At 39.3% G+C, this 18,614-nt stretch overlaps 1 protein-coding gene across 1 annotated transcript in view; it reads left to right on the top strand.

The window, feature by feature from the left end:
• The window catches only part of PPP1CB (protein phosphatase 1 catalytic subunit beta), a 34,150-nt gene that overhangs the window by 8,787 nt on the left and 6,749 nt on the right, over positions 1-18,614 (top strand). The window contains 4 exon segments of the mRNA XM_049784241.1: positions 11,533-11,664; positions 12,692-12,922; positions 14,742-14,846; positions 16,222-16,293. Coding sequence (XP_049640198.1) covers positions 11,533-11,664; positions 12,692-12,922; positions 14,742-14,846; positions 16,222-16,293 — 540 coding nt within the window.

Here is an 18,614-nt window from a genome sequence, read left to right as displayed (position 1 = left end):
TAAGGCAGGGCAGAGCTAAATGTCCAGACCAGGGAGCCGGCAGCCCTGAAATCATGAGACTCAAACTCTAACAAGCAAACCTGAAAAGGTGCCTGTTAGATGGCAGGCTGGGGGAGTATGGGACGGACTCTGGGGACATCGGAGGAGGCTGACACTGGTGGTGGGATTGGTGCTGCAACACTGTATGTCTAAGACTCTACTATGTATCACTTGGTAAATCACAGAGCTTTGAATACATTTTGTAAAAGATAGTCTGTTTTTATAAAGTAACTAGATCAGCTAAAAAGTTAGTTTCTTGAAAGTCATTCTTTGGTAAGTGTCAGAAATACTTTAGGAGTACTTTCCATTCTAAAGAATATTGAAAACATATTCTGAAGTCATCATTTAATAAAAATGTGGGTTCTTTTTTGCATTTTATTGTAAGTGCTTGAGAGAGAGTAAAGAAGAATTTTTACTGGTACAATTTCATTCATGTCATGTCATGACTTGTAACAATCATGGAAAGGGAACCCCACTTTGTGGGGTTTTTTTTTTTTTTTTTTTGGTTTTTGGTTTTTGGGCCACACCCGGCGTTTCTCAGGGGTTACTCCTGGCTGTCTGCTCAGAAATAGCTCCTGGCAGGCACGGGGGACCATATGGGACCCTGGGATTTGAACCAACCACCTTAGGTCCTGGATCGGCTGTTTGCAAGGCAAACGCCATCTCTCCGGGAACCCCACTTTGAGAGTCAGAACTTAGCTCACTCCTTACTTTGCTGAAATTTTAACTCAAACTGTGTCTTTACTCTTTCATCATATCTGCCTCTTTACCAATCTACAGGGAATGATTTGTTTTTGAACTTAGGACAATTCACAGCCACATTTTAGAATAATTTCAAAAAAAGTCATGGACCCTCTGAAAAAAAATACATTGTGACGAGTAGTATAAAGTGAAGTATTTTGTATTTGCTAAAAAAGGGGAGGTGATCGCTCAGGGGTTACTTCCTCTTGGCAGTCGGGACCATATGGAACATCAGGCATAGAACCTAGGTCGGCCACATTCAGGCAAACGCCCTTACCTGATGTGCTAGCGCTCCAATCCCCTCACAAATGGAAGTTTCTTAAAAATGAAAATGATAGTTAATATATCTAAACATCTTGTTCAGATTTACATATGACCACTGCAAAGTGGGTGGGCGGGCTTTCAGATAATGGAGGGGGAATTTGGAATCAAGAAACACTTGCAGGTTGATCCTTGGAGTAGCAGCTGCAATTCACAGATCTTAGAGGTACACAGCAGAAAGGGAGACTGATTTTCAGAACTGCGTTGGCGGAGGGGATGGTGAAAAGGAGGGACCTTGGGGGCAGAGACGGGGGAAGCAGGTACTCTGGTGATGGTATGTGGTTGGAACTATGTACATGTGAAGTCATTAACAGTATTTTAACTAAAATCAACAAAAAAGAAATTTAAAAGGCTCAGTAGTATTATAAACTGGTATCTCAATAAAAGTTAACTTTAAAAATAATTTTTAAATTTAAAAATAGATAAAACTGGGACTAGAGCCATAGCGCAGCTGTGGGGCGCTTGTCATGTACACGGCTTATCCAGGACAGAACCTCAGCTATATCCCTGGCATCCCATTTGGTCCCCCAAGCGAGGAGTGGCTTCTTGAGTGCATAGCCAGGAGTAAATCCTGATCGTCACTGGGTGTGTCCCCAAAACAACAACAACAAAAAAAAAATAGATAAAACTACAAAGCATTGATGTGAGAAGGAAGAAATATAATAATCACGGATTAAGTGAGTTGATGTTATCAAGATGTCAATTCTAAAAATAAAAATATCAATTCTTCCCAACTTGCTATGCTTTTTTTAGTCACTGAAAGTGTAAGTAAGGCTAGTGGTGGTTGGGTTCCAGCATCAATGTTTGGACTTTAATCCCTTGACAATGCCCACTTCTCTCCACCCAATGCCCTCCCCATTTGCCTCTTACCCACCAGTCTGCTTCTACAAGAGCTCCTAATTCCTTAAACAAGAAATTTCACATTTTATCCTAATGTACATATAGATGTTTGCTTTTCCTTTTTGTTCCTTTAAAGGTGGACCTCTGTGCTTACTGTGCAGAAACTACCATTGCATTGTGTTGGTTTTGGTTTTTGTTCATACCTGGAAGTGTTTGGTGCTTGATATTCACTCCTGGCAGAGCTGGGGTCAAGGGGATGTCATGTTGGGGGGGGGGGTGGTCATGCTGCACCAGAGATTGAAATCAGATCTCCATCCTGCAAAGCATCTTTTCGGCTCCACACAATTTTTAAGAAATCTGGAGTAAAGTTTGGTATTTGCCGGTGTGTGACCTTAAGTGGCAGCAGAGTTTTTAGAGCGGCCATTACTAAGACTTGGACAGTAACAGTTGGTTTTGGAAGACGAAAAACATGGTGTACCTAAAGCATGGCAACACCATTCACAATCTGAAGACAAACTTGCATTGTGTGATGAGAATAACAATGGAATTCTTTGGAACAAAGGACTTTTTGCTTAATTGAGGTTCACAGTTAATGTTTTGTGTTACTGAAATCCAGCGTTTCTCAATTATTTTCTGTCATGCCCCCCCTAAGAAGAAAACATTTTTTGCAACCCCCCCTGCGCGACTATAAATAGTATCTTTATTAAACAGAACTTTAACCTGCAAAACAAAAATATATAAAATAATTTGAGCTGATTTTTTTTTTTTTAAATCAGAGGTGATGTCTGGATAATAGCTCAATGAGTATGTTTTGCAATGCATAGCTTTTCGAAGCGAGGTTTGAAGCAGGACACAGCAACTCAGCTCCAGAGACCTACCAGAGATATAAACACAGGGCTTAACTTGTTATGACAGTGTTTGCCAAGATCAAACGTTCCCTCCTTTAAGGAGCCTCACCCCCTCCCGGGGGGTGCTCCCCACCATTTGAGAAGCACCACCAAAATCATTTGAGAATTTTCGTGTATTAGTTCTAATCTATAGCAGGATTTTATGTATTTCTCCTCTTGAGGGGCAAGGTATTGCTGATAATGCTTCTATTAGTCTGTAAGCAAACAATTTGGGAATGAGCATGTTCATCACTTGGAAGGTGTTTTTAGGCTATTTAGAATCTTCTTCCAAGACTTTACTGGGGGGTTGTTCTCCAGAGCAGACTCCTGGGCCATTCCTGGCAGCATGATACTGCTGGAACCTTCGGGTGTGTATGTGGGACATTGTAGTGCCAGGTATGACCTTCATCTCTGAACTGTCTCCCTGATCCCTAGAGTTCCCCTTCCTTCACACATATCTTTTAGCTTACCATTACGATGCACATTCATTGATCTGTAGAGCAGGGGTCCTCAAACTTTTTAAACAGGGAGCCTGTCAGTTCACTGTCCCGCAGACTGTTGGATGGATGGATGGATGGATGGATGGATGGATGGATGGATGGATGGATGGATGGATGGATGGATGGAAGGAAGGAAGGAATATAGTTGAAAAAAACTATGAACAAATTCCTATGCACACTGCACATCTTATTTTGAAGTAAAATATAAAACAATGGGAGCGAAGAATATTTAAAATGAAGAACAAGTACAGTTACTGTACTTGTTACATTTACCAGTACTGCAATGGAACTGTGGACCTGCTCTTGTTGGGCCAGAGTTTGAGGACCCTTGCCTGAGTCTGAGACGGAGTCCAGAGACAGAAGAGGGAAGTCAGTGTGGTGCTCATCCCACCATGTGTACTCCAGGCCCAGGACAGGCAGCAGCTACCCAGCAGCCTTTATGTGGGGCTTCTTGGCTATAGACTCTCGAGGATTAGGTCTAGGTGTAAACTCTTCCAACTACACAAAATGGATTGTTTTGGGGCGGCACCCAGGACTTATTCCTCGTTCTGTACGAAGGGCTCACTCCTGCATGAGTTTGGGGGAACCATAGGATTGTTGGGGGATCAAACCCACATGCAAGGTGGGTGCCCTCCTCATTGTACAATCTATCACTCCAGCCCCAAAGAAGTGAATTTTTTTTTAGGTTTTTTTTTAATTAAATATATTTTTTATTTAAGTAACATGATCATATTTGGGTTACAGTCATAACCAGAACACCCCCCTTCACCAGTGCAACATTACCCCCTCCCCCCTTCCCATCCTCTACCTGTATTCGAGACAGGCATTCTACTACAGTAATTTGTTTTTAAGTTCAGTAAGTTGTATTTTTTTTCCTTAAAGGATAAGAGTAAAAAATATATAGTAAAGGTGTGATAGTGGCAATCGCCAATGTTTGCATAGGTCCAGAAAAATGGAGAAAATGGAAAAAAAAAGTCCTTGACCTGATTACAAAAAGGCCTCACCCCAGAAGTTTATTGGCATAAGACAGACTCTGGGTTCCAGGCATACCAGTCTATCCAACTTCAGTCATTCTCAAGGTTCCAGTGAAACTTTTTCACACTTTAGCTATAGTTGGTATCAGACTTTTATATTAAAGACTCTGGATTTTGTGTATTTCTTTCGCCGATGTCAGGCTGATGTGGAGCATCCTCTAGTTTCAGCATATCATTAAATGCAGAGCGATCTGCCCTGCATGCAGACTGTTGCTGAGTTGCCTGGGTGTTGGGAGTACTCTTTGGAGTAAGTCAATGCCAAAGCAGTGGTAGGTCTTCTCTGGTAGAGGCTTGGATCCTGGGAATGTTAAAGACAATTGTGGTTGTTTCCATAGTTCAGGTGTGTGTGGGCGATGCCCATTCTTCTGAGACATGAGCCAAATCATTATGCCAATGTTCAGGGTAAAAGGCCTAATTACATTACCAAATTTGTGTTCCCATCTCTATTAGATAAAAACTTGTTTGCATATGTAATATTTTCCCATTTTAATGTGCCTATTGCAAAAGAGAAGCAATGCCACAAGATATTGTTGGTGCATCTGGGGGCCAATGAATAAAGTCCAACATTTCCCGTAACTTGGTATAAACGTGAAATCTATACAGAGTTACTCTTCTACCAGTATTGCTTATAAAACAGATCTCACAGGGGGAAAAATCAAACAATCAAATAACTAACCTAGTGGGCAAAATTGTCACTATATGAGGATATTTGAAAAGAGTTATAGATGTAAGGGAATCCATCTGAGATATACAAAAGAGATGCATGTGACCCTTTTATATTTTAAAAAGAAAACAAGGGTATTTGAAGACAACAGGTGATAGTTGAGTTTGAGACATGTTTTGCGGCATTACAGAACCCTATATTGTCCTTGAACTAGGGGTTATGCTGAAGCTGATTCCGGTATCATGCAACGGTCCATAGTTTGATGGGGGTATGAGGGGCCACCAAGCATGGGTCAACAGGCGTGTTGGTTGTAGTTGTTTGTATAGGCATGAGCTGAGGACTGAGAGGGCGTCATTCAATGAGGAGCTGGATGGTGGTGTTGGAGCAGGTCAGTCTTGGTGTCTACCCAATCAGGAACTGAGGATAAGGAAGGTTGAATAAGGGGAAGATAATGGTTCAGGGTTTGGGTATGAGGAGGTAGGAGAGACAAAGGGGTGAGGGGAGAGGCAATACATAAAAGACTAGACAATAAAGGTCAATTTGAGTGTTTTATCAGAATCTTTGGCATCCCGATTCTATTCCTAGGAACAGTCTAGTATCAGGAACGTTTTTGGATAATGCTTAAAAAGTACATTTGTCCCGCGTGGTTTTGAAAAATAGTATTGCTAGCAAACAAAACGGGGTCGAATATACATGGGGGAGGGGTTTCCCTCCTCCGCCCGCCCCCCCGCCTGGTGTGGGAGGTCGCAGTCTCCTGGACCAAGTGGTCAGCCCAGGAGATCTGTGGCCCGCTGTCCGACCAGCGACCCTAACATACCAGAAAAACAGAGGGACGGCTTTCCTGGCATATGCGCTCTGCTCAAGAAGTGAATTTTTATAGAATTTGCATACTGCTAGAACTATAGTTTGAGCTTGGAAAATATATTTGTGACAAATCTGTGGGAATGACTATCTCACTGAACTCTGGACAGCACTGGATAGTATATACAGTGACTTGACATTTGCTTATGATTCAAGCAGCATTGACGATTCTGTGTATTTTAAAAAATAGATTGTTTTGAAAAGAATCTTAAAAATAAAGTTTGTGGGGGCGGAGAGATAGCATGGAGGTAGCACATTTGCCTTGCATGCTGAAGGACAGTGGTTTGAATCCCGAAATCCCATATGAACCCCTGAGCACTGCTGGGTGTGACCCCCCGCCCAAAATAAGGTTTGCAGCAAAATTGATTTATTACTGAATGTTTGATAGCAATTGAGGGTACTTTTTCGCATTCAAAAATTCAGAAATTATTGACTCAGCTAAAAATTACAATAAAATTATAAAATTATCTTGAATACTGCATCATAGGGTAAGTTAGATACTCTTCTTATTTCTGACAAATGTCATGGAATTGTCTTGGCAAATAAATTTACCCAGGGCAAGTGGTTCAGTAATGATAGTGTCTTTCCCACAGTTACTCTATATAACTGTGTAACTCTAATTTTTAAATATGTTAAATGTTTATAGTCTTTATAAGATTGTCCAACTAAGTCCTTTTCTATTGTAGGCAATACTTTTAAACTGCTTGTAGTATACTTTAGCAGAATCTTCTGGTTGTAATAAACTAGTTTTTTTTAGGTGGGTGGAGGGTTGTTTGGGGCCCACTTATCAGTACTCTGGACTTAGTGCTCACAGTTCTGTGCTTGGGGGACACCATGTGCAGTGCCAGGAACCAAACTGCAGTTGACTGCAGACAACTGACTAGTACTTTAACCCTGGTTTTTTTTTTTTACTCTCTGGCCCTTAAATGGTGTTTGTGTGTCCTTCAGGAACCTTTCAAAAGGGTTAATCATCTTTATAGTTTATTGTCTTTGGATCTATGATCTTCTCTCTTTTCCAATTAAACATGCAGTTCTTAAAGTTTGAAGATGGTTCTCATCTGGCTTGCTCACAAGCCAGTTATATTCTCCCTGGGGTTGCAACTTCATTTCTGTTTCTGTGAAGAAATCCTGCTATGATCAAATTATTTACATTAAAGTTATTTTCTGATCATGGCTTTCCTGTGAGTTTGAAATAGTGTGATGAGTATCCATCAGGCATTATGAAGATGTATTTCTTCCTTTTGCTTGGGGGCCGCATCCATGGTGCTCAGGGGCTACTCTAGCGCCATTGGACTCTCAAGTCCAGAATTGTATGGTTTTAGCATAGAAAATGTTCAAAACACAGAACCCCCAGCTATCTGAGTATTTTAATCCCTTTCCACTCTGCCTAAAAGCACAATATTCACATTCCATTTTTTCCCCTTGATGTTGGCTATGCTCTTGAAATAAATACTGTTAACAGAAAAACAATAAACATGACACTGGAGCATTGAGTCATAAACTACCTCTGTTGTTTATAATCTGAGGAGAAACCAGGCGCCATTGGGAGTGCCCGAATGAGTGGTTTCTATGGTTGCTCCCAGTACTGTACAAATTCACCCGCAGACATCAGGGCAGCAAGTGAGAGTGGCTGTGTTCTCGTCAAACTATTTCTGGACAATGTCACGAAATTATGTTTACCTTAGAAAAGGAAAAATGATAAAGCGGAAGTCTCAGATTAGTCTCGGTGCCTATTTTTGTGTGAATTGTAAATTAATTTTACATTAGGAAACAGGGTTAAAAGAAAAGAACCCCATGGCACAAAAATGACAGGAAACCTTAATGGTGTCTTTCTAACATGAGTCAGAGACCGTGGCAGTGTTCCTGTTCAAAGTTGTATGACTCAGGTAAAGTCAGCGATTAGATCTTAGAGTCTCCTCCTTGGCATGGCATTCCTCAAAATTCTTTCAGTAGTGATACTAATTACCATGGTGTCCCAATAACCATACTTGGTATGTGTTCTGTTCTTACACAACCTTTTCAGTCTTGAAAACCATTACAGGAAGAGTTTGTGGGTTTCGATCTTTGAGACAAGGAAGCATTTAAAACTATAGAACGCTCATCCTTTTCCTGAAGGCAGAGGGAGTGGCCATGTCAGAAAAAGTGTCAGTGAGCTGTACTGTTGAGAAGAGCTCAAGTCAGCCTTTTTAGAGCATTCGGCAGATGCATAGACTCTTAACCTCAATCTGCAGTCAAGTGCCCCACGAAGCCACTGGCTGACCTCTAAGACACACTTGTAAGGCAGGAAGAAAGAAGATTCTTAGAAACCCAGAAGAAAACAGTACCTGGGAATTTAAAGATCTGAGCTAAGATTGCAGCCTCCATCTAGGGCAAGAGAGACCACAGTTGAAACCTGCTCTGCCAGGTTGCAGGGACCTGCATTGCACTCTAAAAGGCTCTCTTGACATCCCATAATAGCCACTTTTTAAGATTGAAGGCAAACTTGATACCAACTAGCCCTCAAAAAATGGAGTGGAATCACTGGTTGTCTAGCGCTGAAACAGTCCTCCTCTTGAAGTAAGATTCTAGAACTTTTATTTTTTACTTATTATCTAATATGTCAGTCACTGGAACATTGTGGGACAAGCAGTGAGGCAAGATTAGAAAATGAACAACTTCCAAGTATTAGAATTATCACAGACTTTTTAGCTGGTTTAATATGCTCAAGATAAAAGGTTTTAAAAGATGGAATGAAAACGTTTTTGTTGCTTTTGGCGACACCTAAAGATACTCAGGAGCTATTCCCGAAGTCACTCCCAGCAATGCTTGGGGAATACTTGGTGCTGGGGATTGAACCCAAGCCTCCTGCATGCAAGGCGTCTGTCCACGCAGCCCTTTGAGCTATCTCTCCAGCCCAGAGATGACAAATTTTATCCTGAGCCTACGTGCAAGGCCTCCACTTAGCCCTTTGAACTATCTCTCAGCCCAGAGACGACGAATTTTATCAGGAACTCTGAATACATCATAGCTGAAAATTACAAAAAATAAGGAAGGATTTAGTAGTTGGTGTCACTGGTGAAGTAAAAACTGCAGAATTGAGTTATTAACGAAATGGAAATAAATGCTTGTATATTTTCAGATTCCCAAACTATAAAAAGCCACAATAATTAAGTCTGTGTAGTACGGGTGTAAAAATAGATTAATGACTGCAATGCTGGAAAAAGACTCATCCTATATGGTAATCTGAATTTTTTCTGCCAGGCAGTCAAGGCAGTCAGTGAAGATCGACCCATGTAGTGAATGGTACTAAAGTGATTGAGTTTTTACAGAGAAAAAATTCCATTGTTATCTCATGCCATAAACAAAATTGAAATGAACTATATCTAATGACATAGGCTAAAACAATACAGCATCTAGAGTATTTCAGTGCACAATTGTTGTTTTTATGCCAATATTTTTTTGTTGTAAACACAAAAATGATAGGGTGCTACCATTATGTGGGGGAAAAAATTCTAAAAAAGTAAAAATCTACCCTGGGACTCTCCTTTCTCCAATGGTTTCTCATTGGGTTGAATAATGATGCCATTACTGCTGCTGCAGATCACACATGTTGACTTTGGGAAAAGCAGCATGCTAGTGTTGAGAATTCTACACGGACACAGCTCTTCTGCATCCTCCCATGTGCCTCTGGTGAAGACATTGCTACTCTGTTAACCTTATGTTGTGTGACAAACAGAATAGTACCAGGTTATCCAGTGGGAGGTTGTTTGTAAATCAACTTTTGAACTGATAAAGCAGAGTTCAGTAGTTATTCAGTGAAATAAAATACGGAAATACCTCTTGAAGAGGCAATAAAGGAAATACAATGAAATATGCATGTCCACATCAGAAAATGATTGAGGGCCAGAGATTGGTAGGACAGCAGTTAGGGCACATGACTAGCATGTGGCTGACCCCAGCTTGCTTCAGGTCACTGCTTCGGGATGGGTCAGAGCATTGCTGGGTGTGTTCCAAAAAAGAAAAAGTAAGAAAATTTAAAGATAGTATTCAGTGATGAGAGTTGTACTACATTGCTACTGATGGAATTGAAATTGTGAATTAGTGTAATCACTTTGTAGAACTAATATTTACTATTTAACAGAGCCTTGCCTGTGGTGCATCAATTGCAGTTCTATTTATGCTAAGCCCAGTGAAATAAACCACATATTTATAGCATTTGTAATAGTCCTAAACTGGAAATGGCCGAAATAGAGTAGAAAAGTATCTGTGATGTAGCCATACTATAAAATACATTCAAAAACAGTGCTAAACACGGCAACCTAACTGGAGTTCATAAAATTATAGGCAAAAGAACAAACCATTTTACTTTTATTTAAAATTTAAAACAAGGGGCCACATATACCATAGCACAGCAGGGAGGGCATTTGCGTTGCACACAGCCATCCAGGTTTAATTCCCGGCATCCTATATGGTTCCCTGAGCCTGCCAGGAGTAATTTCTGAGTGCAAAGCCAGGAGTAACCCCTGAGTACTGCTGGGTGTGGTCCCCAAACCAAAAATACATACATACATACATACATACATACATACATACATACATACATACATACATACATACAATAGTGATCAGAGAGGCAGAGCTATAGTGCAGAGATAGTACAGCCATATCTGATTACCACCAGGTGTGAAGCTTCTGACTTGGTGTTCAGAGGACCAGGCTGTGGAGCCAGAGCTTAAATCCTGGCCTCCTGCATCTAAAGCATGCACTTAGCTCTTAGAGTTGTATTTCTCTGTTTCTCCTATTTTTAAAGAACATCTGTTCTTTAAAGACCTGGTAAAGGAAGGTAATATAAGAAATGATTTTAAGTTCATTAGGGCAAAAGGAAAAAAACCTCCCCATTCACCTTTCCTCCTCACTCTGTCCTAGAAGTTTCTAGGAGTCATTTAATGAATTTTATTGCTGATTCATGTTTAAGAAATGCTTTCTTCCATCTAAATAACTTAAAGCTTTCAATATAAAACCCTTATTAACTGGCAAGTTAGCATTTGTTAAATACCTGGCAAAAATAACAAAATATATGTTAAATATTTTTTAATATTTAAAAATTTTAAATGCCCTTTAAATTTTGCTTTAGTCAGAAATTGGAGGGTAGTGGTTACTAAAAGTTTTTTGGTGTTGGGCCATTCCTGGCAGTGCTGAGGGGCTACTCTTGGCTCTGCACTCCTTGCTGACTTGGAGGGCCATGGCTGATGCTGGGCATTGAGTCCTGGTTGGCCACGTTGCAGAGCAAATGCCCTACTGGCTATACTATTACACTCTGGCCAGTAAGTCATTGATTTTGGGGGTAGCTGCTCTGTTTTCTGCAAAGGTACAAGACTTTGTTGAGAAAGTAAGCCAGACACTCAAGCTGACCTTGAACACGGGGGTTCTCTGCGCACTCGGCCACAGAAGAGGAAGATGAGGACTTCATTTCCATACCAGTAATCTCTAGGAGCAATATTAGGAACCAGCATCAATGGAAACCAGCTAAAAATGACCGAGTAACCTTAGTATTAGCCATAGGACACAGCCAGGTTATCTGGTTTCCAAATTATGGATAGGCCTGAAAGGATGACTTACTTTTTGGCTTTGGTAAGGAACTGACTGTTGTCTTTATTGTTTGTTAGTACGGGGATGCCGACCGGGGAAGATCGTGCAGATGACAGAAGCAGAGGTCCGGGGCTTATGTATCAAGTCCCGGGAGATCTTTCTCAGCCAGCCTATTCTTTTGGAATTGGAAGCACCGCTGAAAATTTGTGGTATGTGGAAAATTCGTGGTAAAGTGGAAAAATTGGAGTCTGTTTATCCACAGAATCCCCTCAGTTGTCATTAACCCCATAAAAAGTAACAATATAATGTAAAAACAGATCCCAATCAGATTGGGACAAAAGGTTAAAGTTTCTAGGTAATAAATAATACATTGCCATGGGTATAACAATAATGTTTAAAAGTACTAGACGTGGATTGAGTTAAATTTTAAAAAATTATAAACATCTGTTCCCATGGATACAGAGAATTGGGTATTTATATGTAGAATTTTATGGTAATATCCAAGATCTTCTAACTTTTGTTAATAGTTTTAATTTATTCAAACACAAATACATATATATTTAAAATAATAGTGCTGACATTTATGCTTTTAGTTTATTTTCTATCCTTATAGAGCAAAATAACCAGAAACTTTTAACTTAAAATTGTAATTTTGTGGGTCCAAAGTGATAGCTAGCACAATGGGTAGGGCATTTGCCTCGCTTGGGACTAACCTGGGTTCATTCTCTGGTATCCCATGTAGTCCCCCGAGCCTGCCAGGCGTGGTTTCTGAGTACAGGGCCAGGGCATCATGAACGCTGCCAGGTATGGTCCAAAAACCGAAAAAAGAAAAAAAGAAACTGAATTCCTGGATCTTGGTTTTCTTGAGGTTACTTGAGGCAATCAAGGTACTATCTTGGACCAAAGTTGAATTTCAAGGCTCAGCTGTGAAAAGATTTTATTTCTTTTGGGCAGATAGACTGAGGCCTTCGTTCCTCAAGAGCCCTTGGCCAGAGGCCTATTTGAGTTCTTTGCCTGGTATGCTTACCTCTGAAAACAGATCGCTGGCTTGATCAGACAGTGTATGAAAGGGCAAGAATTGTCTCTCAGAAGTGATGGTCTGTTTATATTCTGTTTGTTAGGAGCATGTGTCTGTCCAGACTCACAGAGGATTATGTAAACATGCAAACATCAGTATTCTTCCATCTAATCTGTTTATCATGGTTACTGAGCTAACTGACCTTTTCTGTTTTCTAGGAGATATTCATGGACAGTATACAGATTTACTGCGATTGTTTGAATATGGAGGCTTCCCACCAGAAGCCAACTATCTTTTCCTAGGAGACTATGTGGACAGAGGAAAGCAGTCTTTGGAAACCATCTGTTTGCTATTGGCTTATAAAATCAAATACCCAGAGAATTTCTTCCTTTTAAGAGGAAACCATGAGTGTGCTAGCATTAATCGTATATATGGCTTCTATGATGAATGTAAGTAAGAAATAAGTTTTGTTTATAAAATTAATCATTTTTTATTTTACAGGTGTTCCTTCATGTTCTAAATTTTTCCAAGACTAATCTATGAAACCCAACTTTAGAGAAGTGGACCCGAAACAAGAAACATTTTACTAATTAAATTGGTTCTTCGGGTTCCTCATGATGATGTTTCGGGTTAACTTCAGCTTAGTCCACTTGTGATTAGTTTTCCTAATGAAAATAAATGAAACAGCTTATGGTGGCCTTTGGTAGTCTAGTGTTTACTCAGTTTTTAATTCTCAGCAGTCCTTTGATCCTATCCTGTTTTAAAAGAAATGTTGAGATGTTCTCTGAAATTATTTAAAGGTTCAAGTTCATTATTAGGATTTTAGTTTCTACCTCCACTGTTGAAACTGTTCTGCTACCTTTCTCGTTCTGTTAGTGTTGTGATTACACATGGGTTTGCACACATGTGCCTATGTAACTGGAGCTAATTTTTTTTTAAGTAGCTTGTTGAGGGTCACACAATGTGTTGCCATTTGCACATTTGCTGGGGTCACGTGCTTGGTGGAGGCACCCAGGAGTCACAGTTGGAGACCACTGGTGCTCATATCCTCAACTAGCAGTCACACTCATTGGCTGTGGCTCCAGCTTATTCTTGTAGTTGTGCTCACTGGAGGTCACTCAGCCAGAAATTATGGAAGTGCTTAGGGACTACTCTTGGCTTGGCACTTGGGGAGTCTACCTCGTCAACCCAAAGGACCATGCTGAGCTGGGAAGCCAATCTGGCGCTCCAGTATGCCAGGCATGTGCCCTCTCTTATCTTCCACAGCCCCCTATATCAATTGCATTTTTGGTTTTGAGGTAGAATATGGTTGGAATGGTTTACGTCATACGGGAGTGAGTGGGTCGTAGTGTGTCTCGTACAGAAATGTCTCCCCAGTGCTACATCTGAAATAGAGTTTCTTAAAGGATAAACAAGGGAGGTCCATGTCCTTGGTAGAAATGACAACAAACCTGGTAAGATAATGTGAAAGCAGTTTATTACAAAGTTATACTTGGGAGAGGCAGGTTAGGACATAAAAGTATATGGAAAATAGTACATGTGTTTTTTCATCTTTCTTAGGTTTATTGTTGTAACTTAGCACCAAATTTAGAAAATCAACTTTTTAAAATAATTTTTAATTGAATCTTTGTGAGATACAGTTATAGGTTAACTCTTAAATTTGTCTTTGTTTAGTTCTTGGTGCTGAACTAAAGGAAGATGATGATTTTTCTGTATTATATTTGCTTCAGTGCAAAGTTGCCATTCACTTAACATAAGTTTGTTAAGTAGTTGGAAATTCTTTATTGGATTTATCTTATGCTGTTACTTGTTTGTAACTAAAGTTTTCATTTTTAACATCCTAGTTGTGATTTTTGGCTGTGTTGTTTCTTACAGTAGAGTTAAAATGGGCAATCTCAGGGGTATCTCACTTCACTGCTTGCTTTGGCTAGATGTTTTGTGTATACATTGAAGCAAGGGAATAAATTAATGGTCTGTTGTGTTATTTCAAAGCTACATTATAATAACCTTAAAAAAAAAGCTACTTGTTATTTCTTTGAGGTATGGAATGTGAGATCCTGAGTGTTACCTGGCTTGGAAACAAGAAATAGCACAGTACTTCAAGCTTTTCTAATACTGTTACCTGTATTTATTACCTTTCAAAAACATTTGGTACAATTACAGAAATATATGTGCTAGATAAATACAAGGAAAATACTGAGATAATAGGTAGCTTGGCAATAATAACTGGTGCGATTTTAGTTTCATTTTGTTTTGTTCTGTTTTTAGGCAAACGAAGATTTAATATTAAATTGTGGAAGACCTTCACTGACTGTTTCAACTGTCTGCCTATAGCTGCCATTGTGGACGAGAAGATCTTCTGTTGTCATGGAGGTAGACTAATAAATGTCCCTAACAGGTTTTTCTCGTTCTTACTGTTTTGAAAAGTCTTGTAATATTTAGATACCGTAAGAAAGCAAAGTAACGTCTGTGAACACTCAGGTCACTAAAATGGTTTAAGACACAACTGAAATCTTTTATTGACTGCAAACTTTACTTACTGATACAGAATTTCACAAATAAGCAATGTGGCCAGAGCTTAGTCTGAACAAAATGTCATCTTTGCCTTAATTTGGGCAGAAAGCGATTCCCTGCTGTGGTAGAAATGGGAAGATAATGATTAAGACTCTAAATGTAATTGACTTTAATATTCCCACATTGCCAAGAGGCAGTGTTTGCTTTTGAAAGTAATTTTTGGAAGAGTGATAAAGGTTATTCTGTATAATCTGCAAAATTTGAATATAAAACGCTCATTTGAAAAAACTGTCTTAGCACTTGGCTATACACCATTAAACCACATCCCCCCCCCCCCCCCTTTCTCTTTCTCTCACTCAAGGAATTTAAAACATTAGACTTCCTAAACATGTTGAGTAGTGCAAGGGGATTTAGTTATTTGTGTCATAGGGACTTGGAAAGATAGAAATTACAAGGGTGATTGTTCAGGCATGTCTTTTAGAGGATAAATAGACTTTCAAAGGTGATGTGGACTTCTAACCGTCTTTGTATATTATCTAGTTGAGGCGGGAGTTTGTGAAAGTTCGCCCAGCTTGACTTAAATATGTGTTGGAAAATAGGGGGGGCTTAGATTCTAGAGAATGAAACCTGAATGTTTATTAAGTGGTTTGTTTATAATACTGATTTTTTTTCAAATACAGAAGTATAAATTAATGAAAATGCTTAAATTATTTTTTCATCTATTTGCAAGAAGAATTTAAAGTGAGGAAATTTTTAAAACAAACTCTTCTTGCCTTGAATAAATTATTTGTTGATAAAAATAACAATTCAGTATATTAATTGAAACACTGAGAAAAACTAGAAAAAACTGCCAAAAAATAAAAGAAATTGTAAATGTGCATATTAACGTAGGTTAAAATAGAAATTCAACAATATGGAATGTGCCATTGTTTCCCGTGGAGATACTTGGATGGCATACCCAGGTGTTTTAACCCAGGTGTTTACGGTGATGTGCTGTTTTAAAGGACAGCAAAATGTACTGGGGTGCCTTGTTTACCCTTCTCAACCCTAACAACTTTTTTGTTGAGGCTATTCGTGGAACGTAAGAAGGTCTGTGACTCAGAAAGACAGCCTCTGGAAGGCACACTGGCACTAACTTAGATTTTACTAGGAATCTACTTGGATAAAATTTTTTCTTTTGAGTGATTTAGAAGCAAGTTGTACTATGTACTATAAATCCTCCTTTTATTTCTAGGACTGTCACCAGACCTGCAGTCTATGGAACAGATCCGGAGAATTATGAGACCCACTGATGTCCCAGATACAGGTGTGTAGAGGACTTTAATGAAGCATTACAATTAAAACACTAGAATATCTTTAAATTTATGTCTAACATAAGTAGGATTTGTATATGTAATGGAGCTTTACTTTGTAGTTAATAGAAGATAAGAGTAATGTGTTTTACCTTGCACTAATTATTACTCAAAATTGAAAACTAGAAGTTTTCTATCTGATAATGCTATGGTTTATAGCACTACTTAACACTAAAGACCCTGCAGTATTTACAAATTTCTCACTTACTGGTTATTGTCCTATTCATATTGTTATATCCTTCAAAAATTTGTTTAAAAAATGAGTCAGATGATTTTTCTTTCTTAGCTGGTGGGTTTTTCTGCTTGTTCTGCAGTCTCTAGTAAAAGACCTTCGGAATTAAGATTCTAGAGATGCAACAAGTTTTATGAAAGTAATTAGATTTGTACATGTGGAAATTGACCATTCAGAAATTGACCGCAGTTCTTAGTTTAGTTAAGCAAGTCAGAACAGCAACAGAATTCAAGTTGAGAGCAAATTGCTATTGATTAACCACTAGAAACTTTTATAACTAATCTTAGAAGTATTCACATATCCTCACCCTCAGTTTATACCACACTTATCTGAAAATAGTACATAATGGGATTATTTGTGCCATTGTTGCCAGAGGTGCCCTTGAGGTGCTCTGTTCATCAGTAAGGCTTGTCTAGAGTGACATAAAGTCTAGACATGATTTCATGTATTAGAAAGAGTATATTTATGGGGGGTCATCTTATTAAAGGATTGTTTACTAGTGATTTTGTAAAGAATTGTTCATAGAATTATGGTTGGGTTTAGGTTACTATATTAAAATCCCACTTTTAAGGTTTAAAAGATCTAAAGAGCATTAAATTTACTTATATGATCAGTCAAGCTATATAAATATGAGCAAAAAATATGGCTAAATCCCTAAAATAGCTCTTAAGAAATTTGACTTGGTTTCCTGCTCAGTGAGTGTACTGGCCTGCCATAGGCATCATTCCAAATGTTACTTTTGATTAAATGTAATCCTTATTAACAATTATAGGCGATCCTTTTGTTTCTTGGTACAGATGTGATTTGCATTTTGTAATAAGCCTCATAGCTTAGTCTCATATGTAACAACTTTGAATTATTACAAAGTAGAAGAAGCACATGGTCTACCATATTTAGATACTACTTCTCTTGAAAACTGGATTTGATACTAAAAGAAACTTACTTAAATACTATGGTATTTATTTTAAAATATGCTGGTTTATAAATAACAGAATTGTAATATTCCAATATTTCTGCAGTTTCTATTGGTCACTTAGTTCAGATCTAAATCAGTTTTAAGCATGACCCATTGGTGGGGTGGGGGGTGCAAAGAGATACTATAGGGGTGAAGGCACTTGGCTCCCATATGACTGACCACTGCTCTGTTCCCACCCTAGTGTGGCCCCGAACAAGCTTAAATACCAAAGTGACACATTGAGTGTGACACATATTTGAGTGTATTTAAACAAACTGTCATATAGTAGTATGAAGTACAGATATATATAGTACAGATTAATTCCAGAGGAATTCACATCATTCCCAAGACATTGAAGTCAAGCATGTTGTGAGAGCAATAGAGATTGGGAAAGGAGGGTTGGGGGAAGAGGATGAGAGAGAGAGCCTCTTAAAGAGTTAGTGTGAGGCACACATGCAATCTGGTGACATGGGGCCCGAGCACGTGTGGCCCACTGAACTGAACTTTCCTACTTCCATGCTGGGTTGTGTACTGGGCCTCTGTGCTTTGGAGAAGCCTATACTCTGAGTACCAGCTCTTGCGCGCCCGCTCTCTCCCCCGCGTGCCCTCTCTCTTTCTCTATACCTCCAAATAACACCTGTTTTTATTTAAGCAAAAAGGAATTAGTGAGGATTATTTTGAAGTGCAGGTCATTGAGAAAGAGTAGACATAAGAAAATCTCCCTGTTCTCTCCCTTCTACCAGGAAGGATTACGAACATAATTATCACCAAAGATTCCTTTTAAACTCTGACTCTCAAAGTGACACGGCACAGCTAATACTACACCTTCCGTTAGTTCCCCTCTCTCACGTGGTTGGTCTTCCCTCTAGTTTGCTGTTCGACACCTAAAAACTCTACCCCTTTTTGCTCACAGAATGTTAGCCCAAGTTCCACTCAGTGCAGTATGAATGCATATATATTCCCGGTTTAAAAAAATATCCAGGCCGGAGAGTGGCGCAAGCGGTAAGGCATCTGTCTTGCACACGGCTGACCCAGATGGACCGCAGTTCAATCCCCCAGCATCCCATATGGTCCCCCAAGCCAGGAGC

Source organism: Suncus etruscus, chromosome 12 (genome assembly GCF_024139225.1).
Source record: "Suncus etruscus isolate mSunEtr1 chromosome 12, mSunEtr1.pri.cur, whole genome shotgun sequence".
Lineage (NCBI taxonomy): Eukaryota > Metazoa > Chordata > Mammalia > Eulipotyphla > Soricidae > Suncus > Suncus etruscus.
The sequence above is the reverse complement of the archived record's forward strand: the minus strand, read 5'-3'. Positions and strand labels throughout refer to the sequence as shown.